Source organism: Dunckerocampus dactyliophorus, chromosome 5 (genome assembly GCF_027744805.1).
Source record: "Dunckerocampus dactyliophorus isolate RoL2022-P2 chromosome 5, RoL_Ddac_1.1, whole genome shotgun sequence".
In the NCBI taxonomy this organism is placed as follows: domain Eukaryota; kingdom Metazoa; phylum Chordata; class Actinopteri; order Syngnathiformes; family Syngnathidae; genus Dunckerocampus; species Dunckerocampus dactyliophorus.
Window position 1 is genome coordinate 23,677,933 of NC_072823.1, and position 26,041 is coordinate 23,703,973.

The 26,041-nt window shown below is 44.5% G+C and overlaps 2 protein-coding genes across 10 annotated transcripts in view; one reads left to right on the forward strand and one right to left on the reverse strand.

The window, feature by feature from the left end:
• Nucleotides 1-21,250, forward strand: part of slc6a15 (solute carrier family 6 member 15) — a 32,458-nt gene extending 11,208 nt beyond the window's left edge. For 2 of the 3 annotated variants that reach the window (XM_054776025.1, XM_054776024.1), the window contains 9 exons: nucleotides 824-981; nucleotides 2,845-3,222; nucleotides 15,382-15,492; nucleotides 16,196-16,437; nucleotides 16,544-16,742; nucleotides 17,000-17,192; nucleotides 17,273-17,432; nucleotides 18,284-18,446; nucleotides 18,523-21,250. In XM_054776025.1, coding sequence (XP_054632000.1) covers nucleotides 824-981; nucleotides 2,845-3,222; nucleotides 15,382-15,492; nucleotides 16,196-16,437; nucleotides 16,544-16,742; nucleotides 17,000-17,192; nucleotides 17,273-17,432; nucleotides 18,284-18,446; nucleotides 18,523-18,915 — 1,997 coding nt within the window. In that variant the 3' untranslated portion in view covers nucleotides 18,916-21,250. The remainder of the gene's footprint in view (nucleotides 1-823; nucleotides 982-2,844; nucleotides 3,223-15,381; nucleotides 15,493-16,195; nucleotides 16,438-16,543; nucleotides 16,743-16,999; nucleotides 17,193-17,272; nucleotides 17,433-18,283; nucleotides 18,447-18,522) is intronic. The other variant, XM_054776026.1, reaches the window with a different exon arrangement.
• Nucleotides 21,251-21,872: 622 nt separating this feature from the next.
• lrrk2 (leucine-rich repeat kinase 2) overlaps nucleotides 21,873-26,041 on the reverse strand; it is a 38,986-nt gene continuing 34,817 nt past the window's right edge. Inside the window, exons 45-51 of one of the 7 annotated variants that reach the window (XM_054776261.1) lie at nucleotides 25,086-25,158; nucleotides 24,821-25,011; nucleotides 24,570-24,722; nucleotides 24,259-24,473; nucleotides 24,116-24,184; nucleotides 23,904-24,036; nucleotides 21,873-23,495 (exon numbers count right to left, since the gene is read on the reverse strand). In XM_054776261.1, coding sequence (XP_054632236.1) covers nucleotides 23,912-24,036; nucleotides 24,116-24,184; nucleotides 24,259-24,473; nucleotides 24,570-24,722; nucleotides 24,821-25,011; nucleotides 25,086-25,158 — 826 coding nt within the window. In that variant the 3' untranslated portion in view covers nucleotides 21,873-23,495; nucleotides 23,904-23,911. Of the gene's footprint in view, nucleotides 23,496-23,903; nucleotides 24,037-24,115; nucleotides 24,185-24,258; nucleotides 24,477-24,569; nucleotides 24,723-24,820; nucleotides 25,012-25,085; nucleotides 25,159-26,041 lie in introns of all 7 variants that reach the window. The other 6 variants (XM_054776259.1, XM_054776265.1, XM_054776264.1 and 3 more) reach the window with 6 other exon arrangements.

Consider the following 26,041-nt stretch of genomic DNA (forward strand, 5'->3'; position numbering starts at 1 on the left):
GTTTCATGGCTCTAATAATGTTAAAAAACGTATTTAGAAGGTCGTAAACAGGTTTTCCATGCTCTTAAATACGAAAATACTACATTTATGAATAAGGAATCCTACTTGGCAGAAATAACACTTATCACTGTCGGATCTGGAACCAATTAACCGTGATAAACAAAGGATGACAAGTGAAGACAAACTGCAGTGTTGTTGAACTCGAACACACACATCTATACGTTGGCCACTCTAAGCCAGTTAAATCTTCATCTTGCTACATCTTCTTGTGGCGTTTTATTTTGGCTTAAGTATTTCAAGTCAATTGAGGTAATAAGCCTCTCATACTTTCCATAAGCTGAAATCTACAAGTGTCGAAAATGTAATTGATTTTAGATAAAGAAGAATCTTAGAAGGATACAGAAATTTGCATTCTCGACCACAGTTTATTTCACTGGTAAAACAGTAGGGAGCGACAGCATAATACCTCGCCACAAAAGTTACCGTAACTTCTTTAATACTGAAGTAGGTATCAAATTAAAGGTCTTTTGGTGCTTTATCTGACTGGAGAGATTACGGGCATGATATTACACATTTCAAAATTTTAGGACATTGTTACATAATGGCCGCTGCGAAACTTGCTAATTCATTCAAGAAAATAAAAAAACTCCAAACAAGAATTAAACCTAAACAAAAGTCAAACTGGATGAGTTTTGTTTTATACTGTATTATTGTTTGCACATTGATGGAACTGAAAGGCTAAAGAAGTGGTTGTGTAAAATGAGATATAAAATGTTTCCTCTTCCTGTTCTAACTTCAGTGGTTGTCTTATTGTGGCCACTAGGGGCGTACCTGGTGCCCTACTTAATCCTGCTGGTGTTGATTGGCATCCCACTCTTCTTTCTGGAACTTGCTGTGGGACAGCGCATCCGGCGGGGCAGCATCGGGGTGTGGAATTACATTAGCCCTCGCCTAGGGGGCATCGGCTTTGCTAGCTGCGTGGTGAGTCACACACTTATAAGTGCTAGAAAGTAACATGTTTAGTTAGAAACGGCATTTTGACCATAATATGGACACATTTGCATTTCATATCAACATAAGTATGCTACCCAGCTAGTCACAATTTGTGTAGCTGGCAGCCATGTTTGCTAGCTTCTTTGGACAATGCTACCTATAAATGCTAAAACCACACCTCAAATACACTCCTGATCAAAATCTTAAGACCAGTTGAAAAACTGCTAGAATTTGCATTTTGCACATTTGGATCTTAATAAGGTTATAAGTAGAGCTACAATATGCAAAAACAAGAAGAGGGAGTGAGACAAAAAGCATTTTGAAAAAGTAATTTATTGAAAACAACAATTAAACTGAAAAAGGCTGTTTATCAGCTGATCAAAAGTTGAAGACCACAGGCTATAAAGGCCAAAATCTGCTCAAAACTGTCATTTTCTGTCAGGCATTCACACTGTCATGCCCTCCTGATGGCTAAAGCTAAGAAGCTTTCTCTTTTTGAACGTGGTCGGATTGTTGAGCTGCATAAGCAAGGCCTCTCGCAGCGTGCCATTGCTGCTGAGGTTGGGTGCAGTAAATCAGTCATTCTTCATTTTTTTAAAGATCCTGAGCATTATGGAACAAAAAAGTCAAGCAGTAGACCCCAAAAAAATCACACCTGCGCTGAGCCGGAGGATCCAATTGGCTGTCCATCAAGACACAGGGCGGTCTTCCACCCACATTAAGGCCCTTACTGGTGCCGACTGCAGCGCAATAACCATCAGATGGCATCTGTGGAAAAAGGGTTTAAAAAACAAAAAACTAATTCAAAGACCTTGTCTCCTTCAATGTCACAAAACTGCCCGCTTAGACTTTGCCAGGGAGCATCAAACACGGGACATTGAAAGGTGGAAAAAAGTTTTATTCTCTGATGAGAAAAAATGTAACCTTGATGGTCCAGATGGCTTCCAACGTTACTGGCATGACAAGGAGATCGTACATTATAGCGATCTAATTTATCTTATGTATTATGTATTGTGTAAAACTAAGACATGATTAACATCAAATTAAAAGCACAAAATGAATGCAGACCCACCATCCGCCAGTTCAAGCCTGGAGTTTTTCCAGAGAGATTATTACATCGCTGTTTGACGTGTGTGGTAAAAAGGCAGTGTGCTAATTAAGTAAAGACTTTGGCTTCTCAAAATAATATGCGTTCAAAAGATTAATACATTTGAATCACAAAAATGCCCTCTCAAAAAAATCAGACCTCACAAAGCGCTTGGCGTTATATATTTGTCCCCCGTCGTATTCCTGCGCTCTGTCACCTGTGCGTTCATGTGTACAGTATGTGACAAAGACGCTCTTTTGAACGCATATTGTTTTTAGAAGCCACACTATGACTAGCTTAACCACACATTTGTTCACAGCACGTCAGCACCGCCACACTCACAATGCATTAGGCCACTACCGAAAGCTAACGCTACATATTGGACCTGCCGCTGTGTTTTTATTTTTGAGTTTGGAAAAGTTAACGCTAGGTGTAGCGTTCGTTTCTATGTTGCTCTGTGAAATCAATGCACCCATGTAAAGCTTAAAATGACCAACGTACGGCAAAATACTTCGTAAGTAATAGTAAGTATTACATGTTATCATGAATATACCTTTTTTACCTTTTTTATAACCTTAGAATGCACAGAAAAGATAAAGACATGTTTCTTTCTCTCATAAGGATTGTGGATGATGGGCGAAATTCCTAAAAAAGTGCAGTTTCCCTTTAAGACCATTAATCTTTAATAGCGCTCCAGATTTTGGCAGTTTAATCAATTTGATGTCATTGGTCCATGCTGATGATGTTCTGTGTCTGTCATATAGGTGTGCTTTTTCGTGGCTCTCTACTACAATGTCATCATCAGCTGGAGTCTCTTCTACTTCTCGCAGTCCTTCCAGCAGCCTCTGCCATGGCACGAGTGTCCACTTGTCAAGAACAAGAACAGCACATGTAAGAGCAAATCATACAAGACTCAAAATACGGTAAATTATGCTTACATTAACCACTGTCTACGAGCAGACGTGGTGCCAGAGTGCGAGAAGAGCTCGGCCACAACCTTCTATTGGTACCGCGAGGCTCTGGACATCTCCAACAGCATTTCAGAGAGCGGAGGACTCAACTGGAAGATGACTTTGTGCCTTCTGGCCGCCTGGTCCATGGTGTGCCTGGCCATGATTAAGGGAATCCAGTCCTCTGGGAAGGTAAGGAGGAACCCCTTCTTGCTTTTGTACAAGTGGAGGAAAGGTCTTACTTACTACACTGCAGCTTGGCCTGCATAGCGGTTTAAATATAGCACTTGCACCCTGGATGTTTGGAACAGTGACCCAAACAAAAGACTTTTTCTTGTTTTGGAAATGCTCTCACAGCTCATTAGCTCACTTTTAAGGCAGGAGCTTACCGAGCGCTGGCTGTTTGTGTGGATGCCTTGTCCCAAAATGCCCCAACCGACGTGCTCCTCTGCGTGATCCTGCAGCTCATGTGATTTTTGTATTACTCCATTTTACCTGTGTTACCCTGGACTATCAAAGCTGACAGTAGCGTGACTAGCATCCGGCAGGATTAGCCCATTGTCGTTTGCACACACCGCTTTCCTGGGTGGCCATTTCTCGTGTCATATGACGAGCATTAGCCACTTCCAAGGTCAAAGTCAAGCCGGTGATAATTGGAAAAATGGGCACACTATTTAATCTTGCAGCAATAATCTTTGATTCTTTTGGCAGTTGAGTTTGCTATTATCCCCTTGTCTTACGTCACGACCACAGTCAGCCATCATAATGTAGCCATTATTTCAACTTCTCACTCCTCTGGTCACTACTCAATAGTAATAATAAAATGACAATCTCTAGAGGTGTAAAAGTATGCCACAATGACCTCGGTGTCACGTCTTGTTCTTGGCATAGAGGTGATGACCCCAGTATGCAGAAAGCAGGCACTAGTTGCAGGAAAAACGTATGTTTTAATGATTGCTGCAGCGCAGCGGCAGGAACTCATGCTCAGGAACTCAGGAACATATGCAGGAGTCTCGTCCACTGGACGAGAAGGAGGAGGAATAGGCGAAGCGGGCTGCTGTTCTTGGCTTGCTGCCACGAGCCCTGCAACTTGACTTCCAGGTAGAGGACTGAGCTGTGCGTTTTGGCTATCAGGAGGAACAAGCTGTGAGTCTTTTCCTGATGCAGTGAGCTCCGCATCTTGACTTACAGGTGGAAGAATGATCTTTGCTTTCAAGCTTGCATGCGGGGAAGAGGGCCCTGCGTTTAGTCTTGCAGGAGCAGGAGCGAGCAGTGTGTCTTGGCTAGCAGCAGCAGGAGCGAGTTGTGCGTCTTGGCTAGCAGACGGAGTGGGCTGTGAGTCTTTTCTTAACGCAGACAGCCCTGCATCTTGACTTGAAGGTGGAAGAAGAATGATCTTTGCGTTCAAGCTTGAATGCGGAGAAGTGGGCCCTGCGTCCAGTGTTGCAGGAACAGGGGCGAGAAGTGTCTTGGCTTGCAGCGGCAGGAGCTAGCTGTGTGTCTTGGCTTGTAAGAGCAGAAGTGGACTGTGCTTCCAGATCAGCTACAGAGAGCCCTGCGTCTTGACTAGCAGGTGAGGGAGCGTACTGGAGTTCCTCAGACGCAGAACTAATGGCAACATCCCCCTCTTCCACAAGCGGGACGGAATGTGCGTCCAACGCACCGCTGGTAGTACTAGCCCCCCGTTCCGAAGGCGGATCCCAGACGCCGTTCACTGCCATCGGCGGAACCAGGGAAGGGAGGAGGCGGGCTTGGAGGTGGGTCAGGAGTTCCACCCGCTCTGACCTCCCGAACGGAACTGCAGGTGGCCTCAGGCGTGGTCTTGGTACGGGCTTGAAATGCCGTGGGGTGGGCACAGGGGGGTTATGAGGTTCGAGGCAGCCAGGTGTGGCCTCTGGGGGACATGGACACCGGGAGGGACTGAAGCTTGACGCTGTGTGGTGTAGGCTCCAGCGGCGTCTGTGACTTCACACCGCGTGGAGTGGGCACAGGGTGAGTCTGACACTTCTTGAGCCGAGGTGCAGGGGCGGGAGGAGAACTGACCTCTTGACGTTGCCTGGGAAGCAACTTGGAAACAACAGAGGGCAGTTGGAGCTCGGAGCTTCGGGACGCGGGAAGCGGAGAAACGGAGGAGGGGGGCAGCCAGAGCTCGTTGTGCTGACGCTGAGCGGGGACCGTAATGGGCTGAGCCATCAGCCGGCACTCAGCAACATTGCAAAGAGGGAGTTGCACCTCTGCTTGGCGTGGCAAGGAGGAGTTGAGTGGCTTCACCCTTTTATGCCGTGAACCTCTCGCTGGAGCCGGTCCAAACATGCCTTGGCGTCGCGGATGGTCAGATGTGCCTTTGGTGGGTCCCGGGTACACCCACGCCATAGGAATAAGCGTGCCGTCCGGTCCCCACACCATGTCCTCCAGCTCCTCTGGAGAGAACATTGTGCACTCCTCTTCCATAGCCTTTAGGATCTGCCAGGTCCAGAAATCACTCTCTGCGAGGTCATCTTCTTCTGGTTGTTGCATTCTGTCACGTCTTGTTCTTGGCATAGAGGTGATGACCCCAGTATGCAGAAAGCAGGCACTAGTTGCAGGAAAAACGTATGTTTTAATGATGGCTGCAGCGCAGCGGCAGGAACTCAAAAAACACAACGCTTTGCAGTAGCGTGTCAGGCTTACACAACACAAACACAGACACCAACACCGACAATGCAACAACCAAGAAAGATGCACGCACCTGAACTAAATAGAAGGACAACTCAAATTAGCAACAGGTGCAAGAGATAAAGAAAGCAAAGCAGGCGGACACAAACCAGGCAAAACAGGAAGTACTACCAAAATAAGAGCATAGAACAGGAACTAAGGCATAAAAGTGTAAACACACTAAACTGTCACGCGGGCTAACTCATAGATCGTGACACTCGGGTTTAAGGTCACATTTTAGTTCAGTTTAGATACAGTAAGGGAGCAAAATGCAAAAGAGAAAACTACTTAGCATTTGTGTAAACAGCTTCAAGGATTTTTCAAATGTATGTATGTATGTATTTATGTACTTTATTTATCCCACAGCGGGGAAATTTACTTGTTACAGCAGCAAGCAAGCAAGACAAGTAAAGAGAACAGTGTAAAGAAAGCATAGTGTCTACAACATGGTTCAGGTGGTGCACGTGTTGTAGAGCCTGACAGCGGTCGGTATGAAGGACCTGCGGAACCTCTCCTTCTTACACCGTGGGTGTAACAGTCTGCTGCTGAAGGAGCTGCTCAGGGAAACAACAGTGTCATGTAGCGGGTGAGAGGTGTTGTTCATGATGGATGTCAGCTTAGCCAACATCCTTCTCTCCCCCACTTCCTCCACGGAGTCCAGAGGACCGTCCAGGACAGAGCTCGCTCTCCTGATCAGTCTATTGATCCTGCTCCTGTCCCTGTCCGTGCTGCCCCCTCTCTGGCAGCCCACAGCATAGAAGATGGCTGAGGCCACCACAGAGTCATAAAAGGTCCGTAAAAGAGTCCTGCACACACCAAAGGACCTCAGTCTCCTCAGCAGGTGGAGGCGACTCTGGCCCTTCTTGTAGAGGGCGTGGGTGTTGACAGACCAGTCCAGCTTGTTGTTAAGGTGAACACCCAGGAATTTGTAGCTGTCTACCAACTCTATGTCCGCTCCCTGGATGTTCACCGGTGTAAAGTGAGGTGTTTTCCTCTGGAAGTTAATGATCATCTCCTTTGTCTTGCTGGTGTTGAGCTGCAGCTGGTTAAGCTCACTCCAGCTGACAAAGTCCCTGATGACCGTCCTGTATTCCAGGTCATTCCCCTCTGAAACACAACCAACGATGGCTGTGTCGTCGGAGAACTTCTGGATGTGACACTGTGGGGAGTTGTGTGTGAAGTCCGAGGTGTAGAGGGTGAAGAGGAAAGGGGAGAGCACCATACCCTGAGGAGCACCTGTGCTGCAGAGTACCATGTCAGACACACAGTGACGGAGCCTCACATACTGTGGTCTGTTGGTGAGGTAGTCTATAACCCATGCAGTCAGGTGTTGGTCTACTCCCACACTCTCCATCTTCACTCTGAGTAGTGCCGGCTGGATGGTGTTGAAGGCACTGGAGAAGTCAAAAAACATGACCCTCACAGCGCTCCCGCTGTCCTCCAGGTGTAGCAGTGATCTGTGCAGCAGGTAGATCACTGCGTCGTCCACTCCGATCCGAGGCCGGTAAGCAAACTGCAGGGGGTCCAGCTGAGTGCCCACCAGGGGTCGCAGGTGCTGCAGGATAATCCTCTCCATGGTCTTCATCAAGTGAGAGGTCAAGGCAACAGGCCTGAAGTGGTTAGGCTCCTTGGGACGCGGTGTCTTTGGGATCGGGACCACACAGGAGGTCTTCCACAGGGCCGGGACTTTCTCCAGGCTCAGGCTGAGGTTGAACAAGTGCCTGAGAACTCCACAGAGCTGGTCAGCACAGTCCTTGAGGATTCTAGGGCTGATGCCGTCCGGTCCCGGGGCCTTCCTTGCCTTGATCTTCCTCAGCTGACTTCTCACCTGATCATCAGTTATGGAGAGGGGAGTAGAGGATGGCTGGGATGGGGATGTGGGGGTGAAGAGTGAAGCTAATAAAGAAATGAAGAACAACCTGCAAACTGCTAGCAGGTATCTACTCTACTAATCAAATTCTCAAATAATAAATTTTAAAAACTGCATATGAAATTATATCTAGTAGTTTACAAGGTTTCTTTTTAGGGAAGTGCAACAATACAGACAACAGTAGCAGTTTAAACAGTGTGAATGATTATTGTTAATCAATGAAAGTTAAGTATTCAGGTGACGCCATGGTTTAATTAGCATTATTGTCGATTATACATGTTCATGTAATTGTAATGGATGCCGTATGAGAGGAATAACATTGTAGGAGAGACAAAGAGTCAAAAAAACATGAAAAGCAGAACAATGGGTTTTGAAATACAAATGAACTTTCTGCTGTTGCTTCGTTTTGTCTTTTTTTTTTTAAATGTCACAAACAAGACGGAGCCGCCTACGAGTACTTTTAGACGATGCCGGGGCCTCCAGAAGCACCCACTGCTCGTTGAGAAGAACAATGTTCGTTGTATTTTTGAAAAAGAGTCTATAAAGGGGTCTGAATACTAAACAACAACACTGATCCCTCATGCTACGTCTTATTATTTCTTAGCAGACCAGGTGCGTATCAGGTGTGTTAACAAGCGGAGTGACGATGCATTCTGCCACCAGCTGTACAGACTTGTAATTAGAAGCTACATTCACAGATGGTCTCATTATACTGTGATGTGTTCATGAGCGGTTCGCCACAAATAAATGGATGTATGAGAAACACTGGCCGCTAGAAACACCAGCCATGGCTGCTGCTAGCCAAAGACTGGACTGCACTGTATTTGTTTATATCCTATAATATCCTATAATAATCACATGTACTGTTACAACCCTAACAAGCTAAATCACAGCTAAGTAAATAAAACATGTAGGTTGCTGTCTTAACAGGCAAGTTCAAATGTGGTCTCGATAGCATCTTCTAAGCGTATTCTCAGCTGCAGCTGAAAGCATGTTCAACGTCTTCACGTTAGAACAGCTTTTATCTCAACTTGGGGGCGTCCAACATGGCGGGCCGAGACACAACAAGATGGATACCCTCCACAGTGGAGGTGCTTAAATCTGGGCCTCTTGAAGAGATGTGCCAGACATCCCTATTTAGCCTTTACGGCGCGAAATGCCACTGATAGCCACAGTCTTTGTCCAGCGCTATCTTTCCCTGACACTATTCTGTTTTAGGTTTAGTAACATAAACAGTGTAGTGTCCTCCAGCTACCTGTCGTTTTTTGCAAGTAGAAATGGTTCCAAAGTTTGGAGGAGGGGCCCCCACAGGCGTGTTTGAAGTACAACCAGCATCGTGCACCACAAAAGAATATTAATGGAACCTCTCCTCCTCTTGTGTGCACAAAGCCTTTTTTTCCCTGGAATATCTGTGTGTGAACGTGGGTGGGTGTGAAAGGAACAGGTTGCCATGGCAATGCACGCTTTTTTTTTTTTTTTTGGCTTGGCTTTATTGTCATGAGTGTGGCCAAAAAGAAAGGGGGGAGGAAAAGAGGGAGGTAGACTTTTTGTTGATGAAGAAGAATTTGAGCTTGTTTTTGAGAAGTATGACTTTGTGGTAAGAAACCACTGAGCATGACCTCTGACTGTCAGCCATGATGCATTACTTTCACAAGACTTCCTGTAAGATTAGCAGACAGATGCTGAGCACAGCAAATATTAGTTAATAATAATATTAGACAACAAGGGCCAGACTAATACTTAATAGTCATAATAGTAATCCCCATATCATCTTTGTCAACAAAGCTTAATGGAAATATAAAGGCCTCACGGAAGACCCAGAACACGTTGGAGAGATTGTGTTTCTCAACTGGCCTGGGAATGCCTCAGGATCCTGGGATGGGATGGACATAACAGCCAGGGAGACGGAAGTCGGGCTGCTCGTCTTAGGCTGCTGACCCTGCGACCCAACCTCGGATAAGTGGAAGAAGATGGATGGGTGGATGTTGTTGGTGGTGTGTCTCTGATCTTACAGGTAGTCCAGAGGTTACAGCCTTACAAGTTTTGGCATTTCATGGTTACATACACGCTCCCATAATAATTGAAAACTTAATTTTAGTCCGTAAACACCAGACTTGCTCAAGAACTAGTTACAGTGGAAGAATACACTATGTGCAGTTAACGCCACACTACTCTCAACCATCATTAAGGACCCATCCATCCATCTTCTTACAGTTATCCGAGGTTGGGTGGCTTGGGACAGCAGCATAAGTAGGGAAGCCCAGACTTACCTCTCCCCGGCTACTTTGTCCAGCTCCCTGGCGTTCCCTGGTCAGTTGAGAGATAGACCCCCTGAATTGACCTTTGGAGCGTGGTCCCACGATAGTTGGAACACACCCTAAGAAGGGGACCACCACCCCGGTCTGCCATTCCAGAGGCACCGCCCCCGGTGTCCAAGAGATGCTGCAGAGTCGTGTCAACCAAGACTCCCCCACAGCATATAGTGCCTTAAGGAACTCCGGGAGGATCTCATCCACCCCCGGGGCCCTGACAGCAAGGAGCTTTTTGACCACCTCGGCAACCTCAGACCCAGAGATAGGAGAGCCAGTGCCCAGGCACTGCTTCCTCATTGGAAGACGTGTCTGTGGGATTGAGGAGGTCTTCTAAGTATTCCTTCCAACATCTCAAGTCGAGGTCGTCAGCACACCATCCCCACCATACACGGTGTTGACAGTGTACTGCTTCCCACTCCTGAGACGGCGGATAGTGGTCCAGAATCTCTTTGAAGCTGTCCGGATGTTGTTCTCCATGGCTTCGCCGAGCTCCCACGTCCGAGTTTTGGCCTCTACGACTGCCAGAGCCGTAAACCACGTGGCCAGCCAGTACCTGTCAGCTGCCTCCAGAGTCCCATGGCCCAAAAAGGGACTCCTTTTTCAGCTTGACGGCATCCATTGTCACTGATGTTCACTAACGGGTTCTGGGTTGCAGCCATAGCAGGCACCGACCACCTTACAGCCACAGCTACGCTCATCCGCCTCAACGATGGAGGCAAGGAACATTAGGCACTGGGATTGAATGTCCGCTGCCTTCCTCGGAACACGGGCAAAGCTCTCCTGGAGATGGGAGTTGAAACTCCTTCTGAAGGGGGAATCTGCCAGACGTTCCTAGCAGACCCTCACAAAATGTTTGTGCCTGCCAGGTCTGACAGGCATCCTCCAACTCTCCACCAGGTGGTGATCGGTTGACAGCTCCACCTTTCTCTTCGCCGAAGTTTCCAAATCACATGGCCGCAAGTCCGACAACACGACCATGAAGTCGATGATCGAACTGCTGCCCAGGGGGTCTTGGTGCCAAGTGCAAATGTGGTCAACCTTATGCTTGAACATGGTATTCATTATGGACAATATGTGACAAGCACATAAATCCAATAACAAAGCACCGCTCAGGTTCAGATCAGGGGGGCCATTCCTCCCAATCAAGCCTCTCCAGGTTTCACTGTCATTGCCAATGTGAGCGTCAAAGTCCCCCAGCAGAACTTTAGGAATCCCCCGAGGGAACACTCTACAGTACTCCCTCCAGGGCAGGGGTCACCAACCCCTCGATTGTGAGCTACTCGTCCTAGTCGATCTTTGGGACTTTGCCGGTCCATCACAAGAACATTTTAAAAAAAATCGCCGCTGTCCAGGCAGAAACCTGCGAGCCTCAGCAAAGATCCCAGTCCCCAAAACCCGGCCAGAGGTACACGAGTACACCGACTTGCCTCGTGCACGACCCCACCCACACCCCCACGCTAGCAAAAAGGTTTAGCGAGAGAGGAAGGCGTGAGGACGCGAGCGCTGTAACGATGTGCTTGCGCACACAACAGTATTCATTCCACGTTAATAGGGCTCAAAGTCTGCCTTTGCTACCTCAAAGTTGAGGCACAAATATAACTCCACAGGCGTGCACCTCCAAAAAAATCTTTGAGCTGCGATGACGCCGCTCGTTAAGGGCTGACTGTTAAAGCGCTTTGACCAGCCCCTCTCTCCTCAATCTGCAATCGCTCGTCCACTACACTGAGCCAACAAGCCAAATAGTTGTGGTTTGCTCACGAAGCCGACGCCGCAACCCCAGCCCGGACCAAGAGCCGCAAAAATTGGAGTGTAAGGGTGCCCAACGTGCGGCTCTGGGGTCATCTGCCCATGGCTCATTTGTCATTGTATCACTGCAGAAAGAAAAAGCAGCAAAAATGATACAAATACAGCAAAGGTACAATGAGAAATAGCTGAAATATTGAAACCAACCAAATATTGAAACCAACAACCAATAATAACCAATAATAACACAAAGCATATACAGTATTGTGTGTGTATACATATATATGTATATATATTCGGCATGTATATATCTCGCTTCTTTTGGGGGGGGGGGGGTATCTGAGACCAGGGATCTTGGCTTCAAAAAGGGAACCACTGCTCTAGGGCCTCCAAAGAGTGTGGGTATTATTAACAGGTGGTCGTTGGCAGTGCTGTTTGGATAAGTGCAGACAACCTCTCCCTCTACCCAAAATGGAAGGTAAACTACCCTCTCGGGTTACCTGTCGTCTCTCACGTCTCTCAACGCCAGAGTGGAATAAAGTCCAGCCCCTCTCGAGCGGACTGGTTCCAGAGCCCTTGCCGTGCGTTGAGTTGAGTCCGACTATATCTAGCTGGAGCTTCTCCACCTCACAGTGTAACACAAAAGAGGGCAGGAAGTGCATCTGGACATCAACGGGGGAGAATGGAAGAACTTTTTGTTTGTTTTGTTTTTTTGCTAAATAAATGAATAACAATAATAATAATTATTATTATTATATTAACCGCTTTTGATTGTATGGAAGAATACTGTAAGTAAACAGTGCATTTGTGTATGTTCAATCCAGGAAGTGAACATATAGGTAGGGTTAAATAAGCTCTGCTTATTCTTACTCATTTTTGGACACGTGCAATTGGGAATTCTAACATGAAGCATTCAGTGTAACTGTATGCATGTTTGAAATAAATTAAACCATAACCATAACCTTGCGCACCAGCTGAGGCTCCCTCTCCACCAGAGAGATGACATTCCACATACCGAGAGCTAGCTTATGCACCTGAGGATCGGACCAAGGTCCCTGCTTTCAGCTGCCACCCAACTCACTTTGCACCCCTTTGGCCCCTCCCATGAGTGGTGAGTTCATTGGAGGGGGACCCATTTTGCTTCTTCGTGCTGGGCCCTACCAGACGCGTGTCCTACCTCCAGAGGGGAGCCCCGGTGACCCGTGTCCTGGGCGAGGGTAAAATAGGTCCATATACAGTATCTTACTCTAGGTCTATTTTTTGTAACACAATTACAACAACATATTGTAACATCTACACGGATGTTGTAAGGATGACAGGGAGGTGGTCGATCAACAATGTCTTTATTGCAAAAACAAAACGGGCTACTGCCGTCTGAACTCACTTCCTGTGTTCAGTATGTACCACTTTAACAATTGTTTCATAATAAAGGAAAAGGGTAAAGATGCGTATTAGTGAGGGGTGTCACGAGACACTGAGTTCATGAGACGAAGCGATGCACGAGCTTGGGTCCTGAGACGAGACGGGATTTTCACATTACTTTTAAGAAAAGTACAATGAAAAAGTATATGACAATATATTGCGATCTACTGATTTAATTTCTACTACGTTACACTATTCTGCATTCTGTTTGTATGCTACCAGCCCCGCCTTTACCCACCGGGACAAAAAGACTGTATGACTGACAAAAGGGCTCACGCTGTTCATGCTGTTGTTCTATGGAACAAATGCGCCAAGTTGCTGAAAGTGGGTGAGCTCTCGTCATGCCTGTTTGAAGGCGAGAGATGAGGAAAACAGACACGCATGCACAAGGCAATATATTTAGGCTGGCAAAATTATCAAGTTAATTTTCATTTATTGTGTGATTAATTAATTGATTTAATATTGTCCCAGACCTAGTGTCCACAGACATAATTTTTCTGAACAAGAAATTTTGTCATGTTTTAATCTTGTGACACACCTAGTATTAATAGAGTTTGTCGATAGCTTAGATAGTTTGTAGATAGCTGAAACATTGTATAGTGAATTGCATACGCCATTGGCATAAGGTCATGTAATAAGCACATAAATACGCCTCAAAAGTCACTGGACGACTGTGCACTCCGAACATCACAACAACATCTTTATTATGCATGTATGGGTGGTGTAAATAAACAGATATAAAAAGAAAAACAAGTGGATATTCTTATCACTCACTTTGTAACTCTTAATGCAGAAGTATCATTTGCTGCATTTACAGTAAGTATGCTCGGAAATCCCATGTGACTTCAGCTTATATGGTGTTGTGTTTTTGAACACAACCCTCATCCTAACACAGTTGTCAAGGTGTGGCGTGGTGTTGTGGCAACGACCTCAGGATGCAGAGATGAGACCCAAATGCAGGTAAAAGTCATTTAATTGACAGATGTAGCAGAGCAGAGCGGGATCAAGCAACGTAGCATTGCAAAACATGCAATGCTACGACAAGGACTGACACTGTCGGCTGAACTAAATAATCAAAAACAAAAATGAGCGGCAGGTGCGTGAAATCAGGAACGAAAAGGCGACCGAGTGCGAGGTGGAACAAAACCGTAAATATAACAAAATAAGAGCATGAACACAACTGTCACGCAGGCAGAAGCAGGGCGTGACAACGGCTGAAGTGTGATTCAAATGTTCTGCTGCTATTAAATAAACTAGTGTTAGGCAAATAGAGTTTCAGATGTGTGCTATCTTTTAGCTTGATTTAAAGGAAAACTCCACTTTTTTTTGTAATTGTGCCCATCATCCATCCTTAACAGGGCAGGATTAAATAAGCTTTGCTTCTTCCTACTTCTTTTGGACATGTGGAACTGTGAATTGAATTATGGCATGTATTCCAGTTCCAATGTAACTTGTATGCATGTTCAAATAAAGGAAACCATTACATTACCATTTTAAATGAAACATTTTATTATTAAGGGAGAAAAAAAATCCAAACCTACAAAGGCGGTTCATGTTGGAAAACCCTCCAATGTGGCTGAATTACAACAATTCTGCAAAGATGACTGGGCCAAAATACCTCCACAGCGCTGTAAGAGAGTCGCTTGATTGCGGTTGTTGCTGCTAAGGGTGGCCCAACCAGTTATTAGGTTTAGGGGGCAATCACTTTTTCACACAGGGCCATGTAGGTTTGGATTTTTTTTTCCCTAATAAAAAGTTTCACTTAAAAACTGCATTTTGTGTTCAGTTGTGTTGCCATTGAGTAATATTTAAATTGGTTTGATGATCTGAAACATTTAAGTGTGACAAACATGCAAAAAAAATAAGAAATCAGGAAGGGAGCAAACACTTTTTCACATCACTGTATATAATCCTGTCCTGATATTTATCTTTCTATTTCAGACAGAGTTGCAAATGGTGATTAATCATCATGAATTAATTTCAAAAGCGTGATTAATTTGACTAAAAATGTTACTCAATTGACAGCCCCAGTTTTGTAACGTCATCACAGGAAGAGGAAAAAGTGTGACAATAAATATGGAACGTTCACTAATTTTTCTAACCAATTTGTCAGTTTCTTAAACAGCGTAATACAGATGTACATAATGTATTGAAGCACTAGTTTTATTATGATGTGGTTAACTTCTCTTTATACTTGCCTTTGTAGCTTGGAATGAATGAATTACTTTCTATGGGATAATGTTATTATTGGTTACCTAATTCTCTTTAGAGTGTCTGCACACGTCATGTTGTTGTTGTGTTTGCGTTCAGGTGATGTACTTCAGCTCCTTGTTCCCGTACGTGGTGTTGATTTGCTTCCTGATTCGCTCTCTGCTCCTGGAGGGCTCCATGGATGGGATCCGCCACATGTTCACGCCGAAGGTACTGCCCCGCCATCTTTTGATCGCGCTTCTATGTCTGTTTCTTTCACAGTTGAAGTGGGGGAAATGCTTCAAAACATCACATGCGTTACAGTGGAGGCCACAGCTTTTTCTGGAATTTTAGAAGAAGACAGGTCTGACGCATAATTCATCTGTGGAATGATCAAATCTTGTCTGTGAGGGAGAAAATAAAAAAAAAAAAAAACGTCTGCACTCCAAAACAAGTCTCGACTGTGATAGGCTGACATGTTACAGTAACACACCAATGTCTCTGCAGTGTGTATCCATGTCTGAAGCAGCTTCTGTCGCCACGGCAACAGGATGTAGATTTTATGTAACAAAGCAGATATTTGACTGAGGAGTCTGGTTCATGTATTTTATGTACATACACTATAATTGAAAAATACAACAATACAACATGTTTGTAAAAAAAATAAACTGAAGAGATCGATAATATTGACATTTGATTGATCCACCCACCTCGATCATTATGTCCTCAAAAGAAGCAATAAAATAATGCATCAATAAAATTAAATTAGCTAAAAGGTGTGTGGTTGAAATGTCAAAAATTCTAAAGTTTGGACAGACTTTCTCCTTTAATAGCAAGAGAACGTGTGTCCAAGCTTTTGTATGCTTTACGTACAACATTTGCCAGCAGAGGCCGCTGTTCCTCACGTCGCCATGTCCTCTGTGTGTCCTTCTAGCTGGAGATCATGTTGGAGGCCAAAGTGTGGCGTGAGGCGGCCACGCAGGTGTTCTTTGCGCTGGGCCTGGGCTTTGGCGGCGTCATCGCCTTCTCCAGCTACAACAAGCGAGACAACAACTGCCACTTTGACGCCGTGCTGGTGTCCTTCATCAACTTCTTCACGTCCGTGCTGGCCACCCTGGTGGTCTTTGCCGTGTTGGGCTTCAAGGCCAACATCATGATTAGTAAATGTGTGGCACTGTGAGTGTGTTTCCATCTTGAAGCCTGAATGCACCTGCTGATTCCCACCTTGTAAAGGCACACAGACGCTCTGGGCTACATGTTGACTTCTTTATTTTTTTTTAAGGAACAGCAAAAAGATTGTGGACTTGCTGGGAAACGGCATCGAAGAGAGTGTGATCCCCAAGCACATCAACCTCAGTCACAGCAACAGTATCAGCACTGCCAACTACCACCTGATGATAAACATCATCAAGGACGCGAAGGAGGACCAGTTCACTCAACTGGGCCTGGATTCCTGCAGCATCGAGGACGAGCTCAACAAGGTACATCAATTACACGTACTTGCTACTTATACTTACTTTCACATAAAAAAATTCCTCTAAATTGGAAACGCTCCACAAACTGACAACATGAAAAAAGTGTGGAGTAAAGTAGTTATGGAGAAGCAATAGCAATAATGAAATGACACATTTTTATTTTGACTTGGGGGACTAATATGACTAATTTTTGTTTGTAAAAAAAAAGCCAACATCTCCCTGGTGTGGTCTTCCCCACTCCCTCCCTCCCTCCCTCCCTCCAGGCGGTCCAGGGTACAGGATTGGCCTTCATCGCCTTCACAGAGGCCATGACCCACTTCCCCGCCTCGCCCTTCTGGTCAGTCATGTTCTTCCTCATGCTGGTGAACCTGGGCCTGGGCAGCATGTTTGGCACCATCGAGGGCATCCTCACCCCCCTCATTGACACCTTCAAAGTGCGCAAGGAGCTCCTGACAGGTCAGACGAATCCAAACATGCACGCATTAGAGCTTATTAAGTTAGTGTGGTTGTTGCATATGAGGGTTTGATGCGTGCAGTGGGATGCTGCGTGCTGGCCTTCTCCATCGGCCTGCTGTTCGTCCAGCGCTCGGGGAACTACTTCGTCACCATGTTCGACGACTACTCGGCCACGCTGCCGCTGCTCATCGTGGTCATCCTGGAGAACATGGCCATCGCCTGGTTCTATGGCATTGACAAGTACGTCCTAACATTTGCATACTTTGCACCTCACTGACAAATAACACTTGGAGGAGTCATTTTTATTTATTGTTACGTTTGTACGTTTTTGTTTTTATTTCTACCATTTTTTCCTGTCTTTTTCCTTCATCACTGCACCAACTATACCTCCTGTTTTTTTTTTACTTATTTAATCTTTATGCTCTTTAAATGACCTTATTTTCTATTTATCTGTTCATTTTTATTTATTCTTATTTTATTATTCAATCATTAATTTTTTCCTTCTCTTTTTCATTCATTTGAGCGCAATCTGTATCCTGTCATTGACTTATTTCATTAACTTATTGATTTATCTTTTAGTTCTTGATCTTTTTTCTATTTTTATTTCTATTTTTATTGCATTTATTTTAAGCACTCTTATTTTTCCCATCATCCCTACACAAGTGATATCCTCCGTTTTTTACTCATATTTATTTATCTTGAATCTGTTCCACATATCTTATTTCCTATACATCCATTACATTTTCATTTTATTGTTCATTTATCTATTTTTATTTTTTAATCAATTTTTTTTAACACATTTTTAAAAATGTTGTCTATTTTGCTTTCATTACTGCACAAGCTAGAGCCTGATTTTTTAACTCATTTTTTTATTTAACCTGTTAGATTTATCGTCTTTTCTACGGATCTATTCATTTCTATTTGTTCTTATTTTATTACTCACTTATCCATTTGAATTGTTATTTTTAGGGGAAGGACATGTTGACTTGTGTAAACATTTTCCAAACAAATAAACCATGAAGGGCATCAAGTCATGCGTTGTAGCCAACAAACAAACCTGTGCTCACCTTGTGCGTGTCTGCCGCGCAAAGGTTCTTTGAGGACCTGAAGGACATGTTGGGCTTCACGCCGTACCGCTTCTACTACTACATGTGGAAGTTCATCACGCCCATCCTGCTGCTGGTGCTGCTCTGCTCCAGCTTCATCCAGCTCACCATGGCACCGCCCGTCTACAGCGCCTGGATACAGGAAGAGGTCAGACAGCATCCTGTGGAAGCTCGGTGATGTTTGTCGTCTCTGAACTACTAACTACAGCGTTACCTCCCCCCAGGCCAAAGAGCAGAAGTTGGGCTTCCCGGCGTGGGGCGTCGTGGTGTGCATCTCCCTGGTGGTGGTGGCCATCCTGCCCGTGCCGGTCGTCTTCTTCCTGCGCTACTTCAAAGTCCTCGACGACAGCGCCGGTGGCATCTCGGCCGTATCCTACAAGAAGGGGCGCATCATCAAGGAGGAGTCGAGCCCGGGCGAGGACGACGACTCCAGCCTGCTTCGAGGCAAGATGTCCAGCGAGGCGCCCTCGCCACTGCCCGCTAACAGCATCTACCGCAAGCACGGCGCCGCCGGGGCAGGAGGCGAAGGTCCCCAGGCGGACACGGCGCCTAATGGTCGTTACGGTATCGGGTACCTGATCGCCGATGTGCCGGACATGCCCGAGTCGGACTTGTAGACCGACGCGCTCGTTGCTAGTCGTCAAGTGTCGATGTTACTGCACGGTCCTTGTAGATAGCCTGGCGTCATTTCATTTCCTCTTATCGCTTCTTCTTTGTCTCGGAACTTCGCCGTCTTTAAGTCGCAGGACACTTCATTAGGAATCCCTTCACGCTAAACATGTTTATTTTATTTTTTTGCAGGTTTTTAATAGCTGTTCCCGTGAGGTTTTCCATGGCGGGCCTCAGACGGCCCACTAGCCACAGGTTGACCACCCATACCTGGTGTCATCATCGACAGAGATGGGGGCTCGTGTTTATGACTCGGACTGGAGTGGCACTTAAGTCGCACACAGAGAGATTTCAGACTTGACGTGGACTCGTGCTCAAAAGACTTCAGACTCGACTCGGACTTGTTTTGGGACTCTTAAACAATCATTATGTTTTCTTTTTTTAGTGTACAGTATTAACATTAGGGAAACTCTGAAACGTCTGACAAGCTTCTTGTCATTCCCTCCTTTTTGGCATGGTAACCAAGGGGTGCGCGGCTCTGGGCCCCACTATGGCGATGGGAAACTATGGCAACCAACGCACCCGCAGCTGCTGATGTAACCTTTCGCTAGTTACGATTGATTATAAAAACTTCAAACAAGACGGCACCAACAAAAGAACGAACAAAAGAACGTACCAAGATTATCAACCATATCAAATTTTATCAGGCACCTGAAAACTCAGTCACATTAGCGCATATGGACGGTTAGCATACATGTTTAGCTCCGCTGAACACAATGAAGAAAATGCAGTATACAGTGTTCCCTCGCTCTATCACGGTGTATGAACGCTGTTCCTGCACCGTCAATTGTTTTCTGACCATCGTCAATCAATGTCCAAGTGCCGCCCTGCCATGTCTCCTGTGTCCTCGTTAGCTTGCTTGCTTGCTAGCGCGTAAATGAATCTTCGGTTCAAAGGATGAGTACTGCAGCAATGTGTTTTAACGAGGATATAAAACGCTACAGTACAGCGGAATGGCACCAGGATTAAAAGGCACGGCCATGTGAGTGAAACACCCGTGAGTGACTTAATTTTTTGTGTCCGACCTGTAGATTGTAAAATTCAAACAGTGTTTTGAACTTTTTTTTAAAAAAGTGTTTAAACAAGAGAGAATTGTGACAAAGTGTTTTTGCCTGTCTGAGAAAAGTGTATAAAGTGTATGGTGAGGGGTTTTACAGCCTTAAAACATATAATAGTAAAAAAAAAATGAAGTTGGCTGCTTTGCGGAGTTCACTTTGGGAACCTGCACCCCCGAATAAACGAGGGAACACTGTGTAGTCCTAATAAACAGACATATTGCGTAAAACTATTTTGTTAGTGACAAATGTTTATATCTTTGTGTTTGTGTGTATTTTAATGTACTTAATGTAGATCTTTTTCTATTCGTGGCTACAAAGCGTTCTAGATGTTTATTCTGTGTGATATAAGCCACTAGATGCTTGAATTTGGTATGACTTAGGTGTGCAACTATCTAGAAATTCAGAAAAATGAAGTATAAATATAAAAAATATAGCTACAAATATCCATCCATCCATCCATTTTCTATGCCGCCTCTCCTCATTGGAGCCGATCCCAGCTGACTTTGGGCGACAGGCGGGGTCACCCTGGACTGGTTAGCTACAAATATAATATAGTATATTATATATGGCTATAGAAATAAAATAATATAGAGCGATAAGCGCCAAAACTCCATCGGCCGGACCGCGATAAAAGTCGTCAGCTTTGTAACCGAATATTTGAATACAGTTTGCTTGTCACACTTATTAGCATGGAGCGCCGTTAACATGACGTTTATAGGCTAACGTTATTTATCTACGTTCCGCTGCCACCATCAACTGGCCAATGTTAAACAGAAAAATCGGTGTAACTGTTGGCCACATAACGTTAATGTTTACCGGGTTGCCATGTCACTGGGTTTGAATGAGAGGATGGAGGCGTGTTTTAATGTATCGTAGACTTAAAAGATGTCGTTGTTTGTTTTCTTCATATTGCATTGCAGCACCCTGTTTAAAGTGATCACATAACATCACTAATCAGTACTGATACTTGACGCTAATAGATAAAGGATGGATAATAATACTGTAGTTGCTTTGAATTTCTTTGATGTAGCTGTGCTTTCATCCTGGGAAACCAAATAGCAGCAAATGATAGAAAACTCATTAAAGCAAGAAGAGACATGAGAGATTTATTTTTTTGAGACTTGCCTAGGACTCGTGACCAAATACTTGAGACTTGACTTGGACTCATGACCAAATACTTGGGACTTGGTTTGGATTTGCAAAAAAAAAAAAAAAGACTCGAGAACATCTCTGATGATCGGTGGAGTTACTCGCCTATTACTTGTGCTTTCATACGCTTGTATTGGATGTTATGAGGCGGTGCAGGTGTGCCTAATGTCGTGGCCAACTCAGCGCCTCCTTGCTGCCGCCTGGTGGTCAAATGCAGAATGCAGACAAAGAAAGTGTAAGCAATAAGTCGGCAAGGAGGTCGTCAAAGTTGTTTGGGGTTGAAGAAGGAAGTGATGGTCTGAGACAAACGTGTGCCTACGTCATGAAATATGTTTATAGAATACATTCTGTTGTATAGTTAAGGTATTCTGTAAATATAATATATATTTATCTTAATAGAACACCATGTTTTTTAAAGGTTCAAGAGCACTACCAGTCATCATTATCGTTATTATTAATAAGTTTGTCTTCTTGTTTTTTTTAACTAAAGTGTTTGTGTTCTCCTTGTAAATACTTTGTTCTTGTTTTTCCCCATCAAATGGCTTCAAAATGCAGCAGTGTCTTTTCTTCCCTCTGTCCAATTAAACATAAAAAATGGTCCAAAACAGGATTCAAGCTTTTATTTTATTTCTACTTGTGCAGATCTGTCAAGATATTACCAGTAGCGCAACTTCCAAAGTCAATTTCAAACAAATTGAAAGGAAGAATGATAACCATAGAAAAGAAAACGGAATGTCATCCCTCGTTCATAGCGGTTAATTGGTTCCAGACCCAACCGCAATAACTCATTTCCGCGATACAAGATTCAGTGTTAAATAAATGGAATATTTTCATAGTTAGAGCATAGAAAAACAGTTTATGACTTCCTAAATACGATTTTTAACATTATTAGAGCCCTGTAGACATGAAATAACACACCTGTACAGTAGTCACCTTTACGCTCCCATTATTCATCGTTTCCACACACATTGCCGCTCTTATGCTGCAGGACTCGCGTGGGCCGCAAGATAGCGCTCTTAACACCCCCACAAATGGTGAAAAGACAAAAAAATGGACGCACCCATAAAAAGTGCAGTGTCACGCATAGGTGTCCAAAGTGTAAATATAAAAATATATAAATAAAAATAAACAAAAACCTAGCAAGTGGAAAAAAGGAGCAAAACCTAACTACAAAAAGCCAAAATGTTGATACTAATCACACACAATAGCACAAAGGATTTGTCTTCAAATATATGTATAATGTTTGGTTTTTTTTAATTATAGTTTTTTAAAATTATAAATATCAAAAGAACAGCTGGATATGCCTGACATTAATAGACAAAGACAAGCAGGTAAGACAAAAACAGAGCTGGCATTGTTCAACTACAAGCTGGAACTATTAATGCTGACACCCCTATTGAAAAGCCAGCATTTCAAGAAATGCTGCAAAAGTTTGACAGACATTCCGACTTACCCTCTGAGAAAGTGAGTGAAAGATGACATATTAAAAGGAACTATTGCATTATTATTATATCCATCCATCTTCTGTGCAGCTAATCCTCAAATTAATGTTAAAATCTCGCCTCATTTTGTTCTTGTGGATCCAATCCTGTACATCCCATTCACTTTTCGTTATTTGTAGAAAATGTGTTCTGGAATTACAACAATTTGAAAGTCAACCACCATTACAGAATAACAATTTTGGAGGGTCCACAATTCAAATTGTGCAAAATATCCTTTTAATACTCGACGCTCGCTCATGACTCCAGTGTGAAGAAATGCTGAAGAGGAGAACAGTGAATAAAACATGGTGGTGTTTATTGAGCCAATCAGACAAGAGCGGCGGTCACATGACTCGTGATGAAAAACAAAATACAAAAAAGTGAAGATTCAAAAGAGCAAATGATCAGATAACTGTGTGTTTCCAGTTTAAAAAACATTTTTTTACTTTAGTGTTGTTGCTGTTCGGTCGTTTTGTGCAACGTGACTCCAGAATCCCAAATGGCAGTCAAGAGAATAAAAACTCCAAAAGGCTCCTTTAGCTTTTCTTTCACGGCTAACGCTAAGCTAATGTGCGTCAAATCGTTTTGTTTGTCAGCGTGTGTCCCTTTAATTGAAACCATCTCACTCTCTCAATTCAAGCGCGGTCTTCTTGACACTCGAAGGTAGCTTATTATTTCATAACAGTACATTTGTCAGCAAAGGTGAGAGAAAAAAAAACAAACAAAACACTGAAGTAGAATAAAAACAGTCTTCGTTGACAGCTGAGGTAAACATTCCACTTCCGTCCGCTCTCCTGACGCACTCATCTGGGAAGAGGAGTTGATCTCTCCATGAACAAGCTGGAAAGAGTAAAACAGGGTAAAATATGAATGATGGTATGTTTATGCTGGTCATTCTTTTTTTTTTTTAAATGAGTAATTTATGTTTTCTTTGGAGTTTGTTTGTTTTCTACAATATTTGATTTTGATACAAAACAGCTTCACATGTTAATCCGTAAAGATGGCATCAATTACATTATTTTTATATTCATTTTACAAGCTTAATTCATTTTTATTAATTAAGCATTAATACTGAACATGATTAAGTTTGAATTAATTTGACTAATAATTCATGTTTACAAGCAAATAAAAAAAAAAAGTGTTATTTTTATTATAGTCAAGGATGAAATATTCCCACAATCTTATCAATAAAATATCTCCAGCAGCCCGTTTAGGCAGCAGACCGGTTAGGTTGACAGAGGAGTCAACCTGTGCGCTCAGTGGTCGTGTAGTTGTTGTCTCATTCTGGCAGCAATGTGTTCTCTCTTCTCGCAGTGTTTGTTCAGGTCTTTGACCTCCGAGGACAGCGTGCTGCTCCAGACCATCAGCACCGACTGGACGCCTAAGTGAGCAAAACAAGTGCACCCTTGAGGCGGGAGCAAACAGCGAGCCGACAGCAACACTTAGCCCAGCGGTCTCACCCCACTCATTCTTGTCCTGTGGGAGTCTTCTGCCCACAACCAGCACCACGTTATTCCAGTCGAGAGTTTCTGGTGAAGACATGTCAACGATAAGACCAAACCACGCACCGGGGGTGGGGGCGGGGGTGGGAGGGAGGACTCACCTATGAGGGCGGAGGCCATGCAGCGGATGGAATCGCAGCACGGCGTGATGACCTGCAGCGTCTCGTGCTTGGACAGCTCCAGGACCAGCAGGTAGCCCCCTCTAGTGCCCACCCAGAGTGTTGCCGTGCCCTGCACCAGCAAGGACTTCACCCTCGCCCAGGACGGGGACCCCTCGTCGGGGACAACCGCTTCGCTGCCGCGCCTCCTCCCCCCGCTGCTGGATTCATGTTTGCAAGGAGAGTTGTGACGTAGAGTGGAAATATGAATATCAGATACACAAATGAGTACTTTCTAGGGCGTGCGTGTGTACCTAATGATTTGGGCGCAGTCAATGCAGTCCACCATCCTCTCACTCCTCTTGTCCCAGACCTCCACAGTGGACATGCCAGCCTTGCTCAGGTAGACGTATTTGTCCACCGCCATGCGTGATACACATGCCTCGCTGACCAGCGACCGCTGATGCCTGCACAGCACACACAGTGAGCACAGGTGTCCCCTGCTGGTGCGGTGGGCCAGGACGCAGACGGACATTCAGGATGAACAGTGAGGACGTAGACTCACTGGAAGAGGAAGCCGGGTCTGGTGTCCAGGGTCTTGCAGACGTCATAGCTGGCCGTGAAGGAAAGGATCTTGGTCCCGCAGGCGGCCCACACCGACCTGCTGTCCAGAGGGTAGCTCGACTGTCCCAGACACATGACGGGTGTGTTGACGCTCCCCAATGTCAACACTTTCACCGGCTGTCCTCGCTCCTGCTGGAGGACAGAGACACTGTAGGACATATGGATGAAGGACGTGGACTGTACCTCCGGTTTGTTGAGGTCTTCACCTTGAGTGCAGACTGGTCGTAAATCGTCAGGACGCCGTCTGCTGTCCCGACCAGAAGATAATTCTGTCTTTGTCTGAGGACACAGCATGGACACCAAGACAGTCATCCTTTCATTTCATGTCAAAACTACAGTGGAAACTGACTGCTGTTTATGTCAACAAGCCATCAAAATCCTGGTCCATCCTGAAAACTTGGCATAACTCAGGCAGCTCAACGTCAATTGGATTCTTAAAAATACTGCAGGTGAAACCAACTTGTCATTCTGGCTGGTCGAGAGGCGACACGAAATGCGTACTCATTTGACTTTGAACATCCTCAAAAGTCAAACCTCACAAAACGCTTGGCGTTATATCGGTCTCCCGCCGTATCCCAGCGCACTGTCGCCTGTGCGCTCATGTGAATGTGACGAACACATACGTAAACAAGATGGCCGCGGCGCTCCGTCGCGGAAGTATATGCGAGCGTCTTCGTCATATACAGACCCATTCCAAAAAATTAGAATGTCATGGAAAAGTTGTTTAATTTCCATAATTCCATTCAAAAAGTTAAACTTTCATAGATTATAGATTCAGGGCCCACAATTTAAACGATTTCAAGTGTTTATTTGTTTATTTTTATGTAATTTGGGCTTCCAGCTCATAAAACCCACGAAAACAGGAATTCAAAAAATTTGAATACTGTGAAGAAATCACCATTTACTTCTCAGTTTTTGCAGGAAAAAAAAGAAAGAAATTAGGATCGCATCAAATCAATCAAAATATAGTACTTTCAAAACGATATGTCAATCTTCAATACTTGGTTGGGAATCCCTTTGCCTTAATCACTGCCTCGATGCGACGTGGCATTGAAGCAATCAGCCTGTGGCATTGCCTGGGAGTTATGGAAGCCCAGATTTCCTTGATGCTTGCTGTCAGCTCTTCTTTGTTGTTGGGTCTGGTGCCCCTCATTTTCCTCTT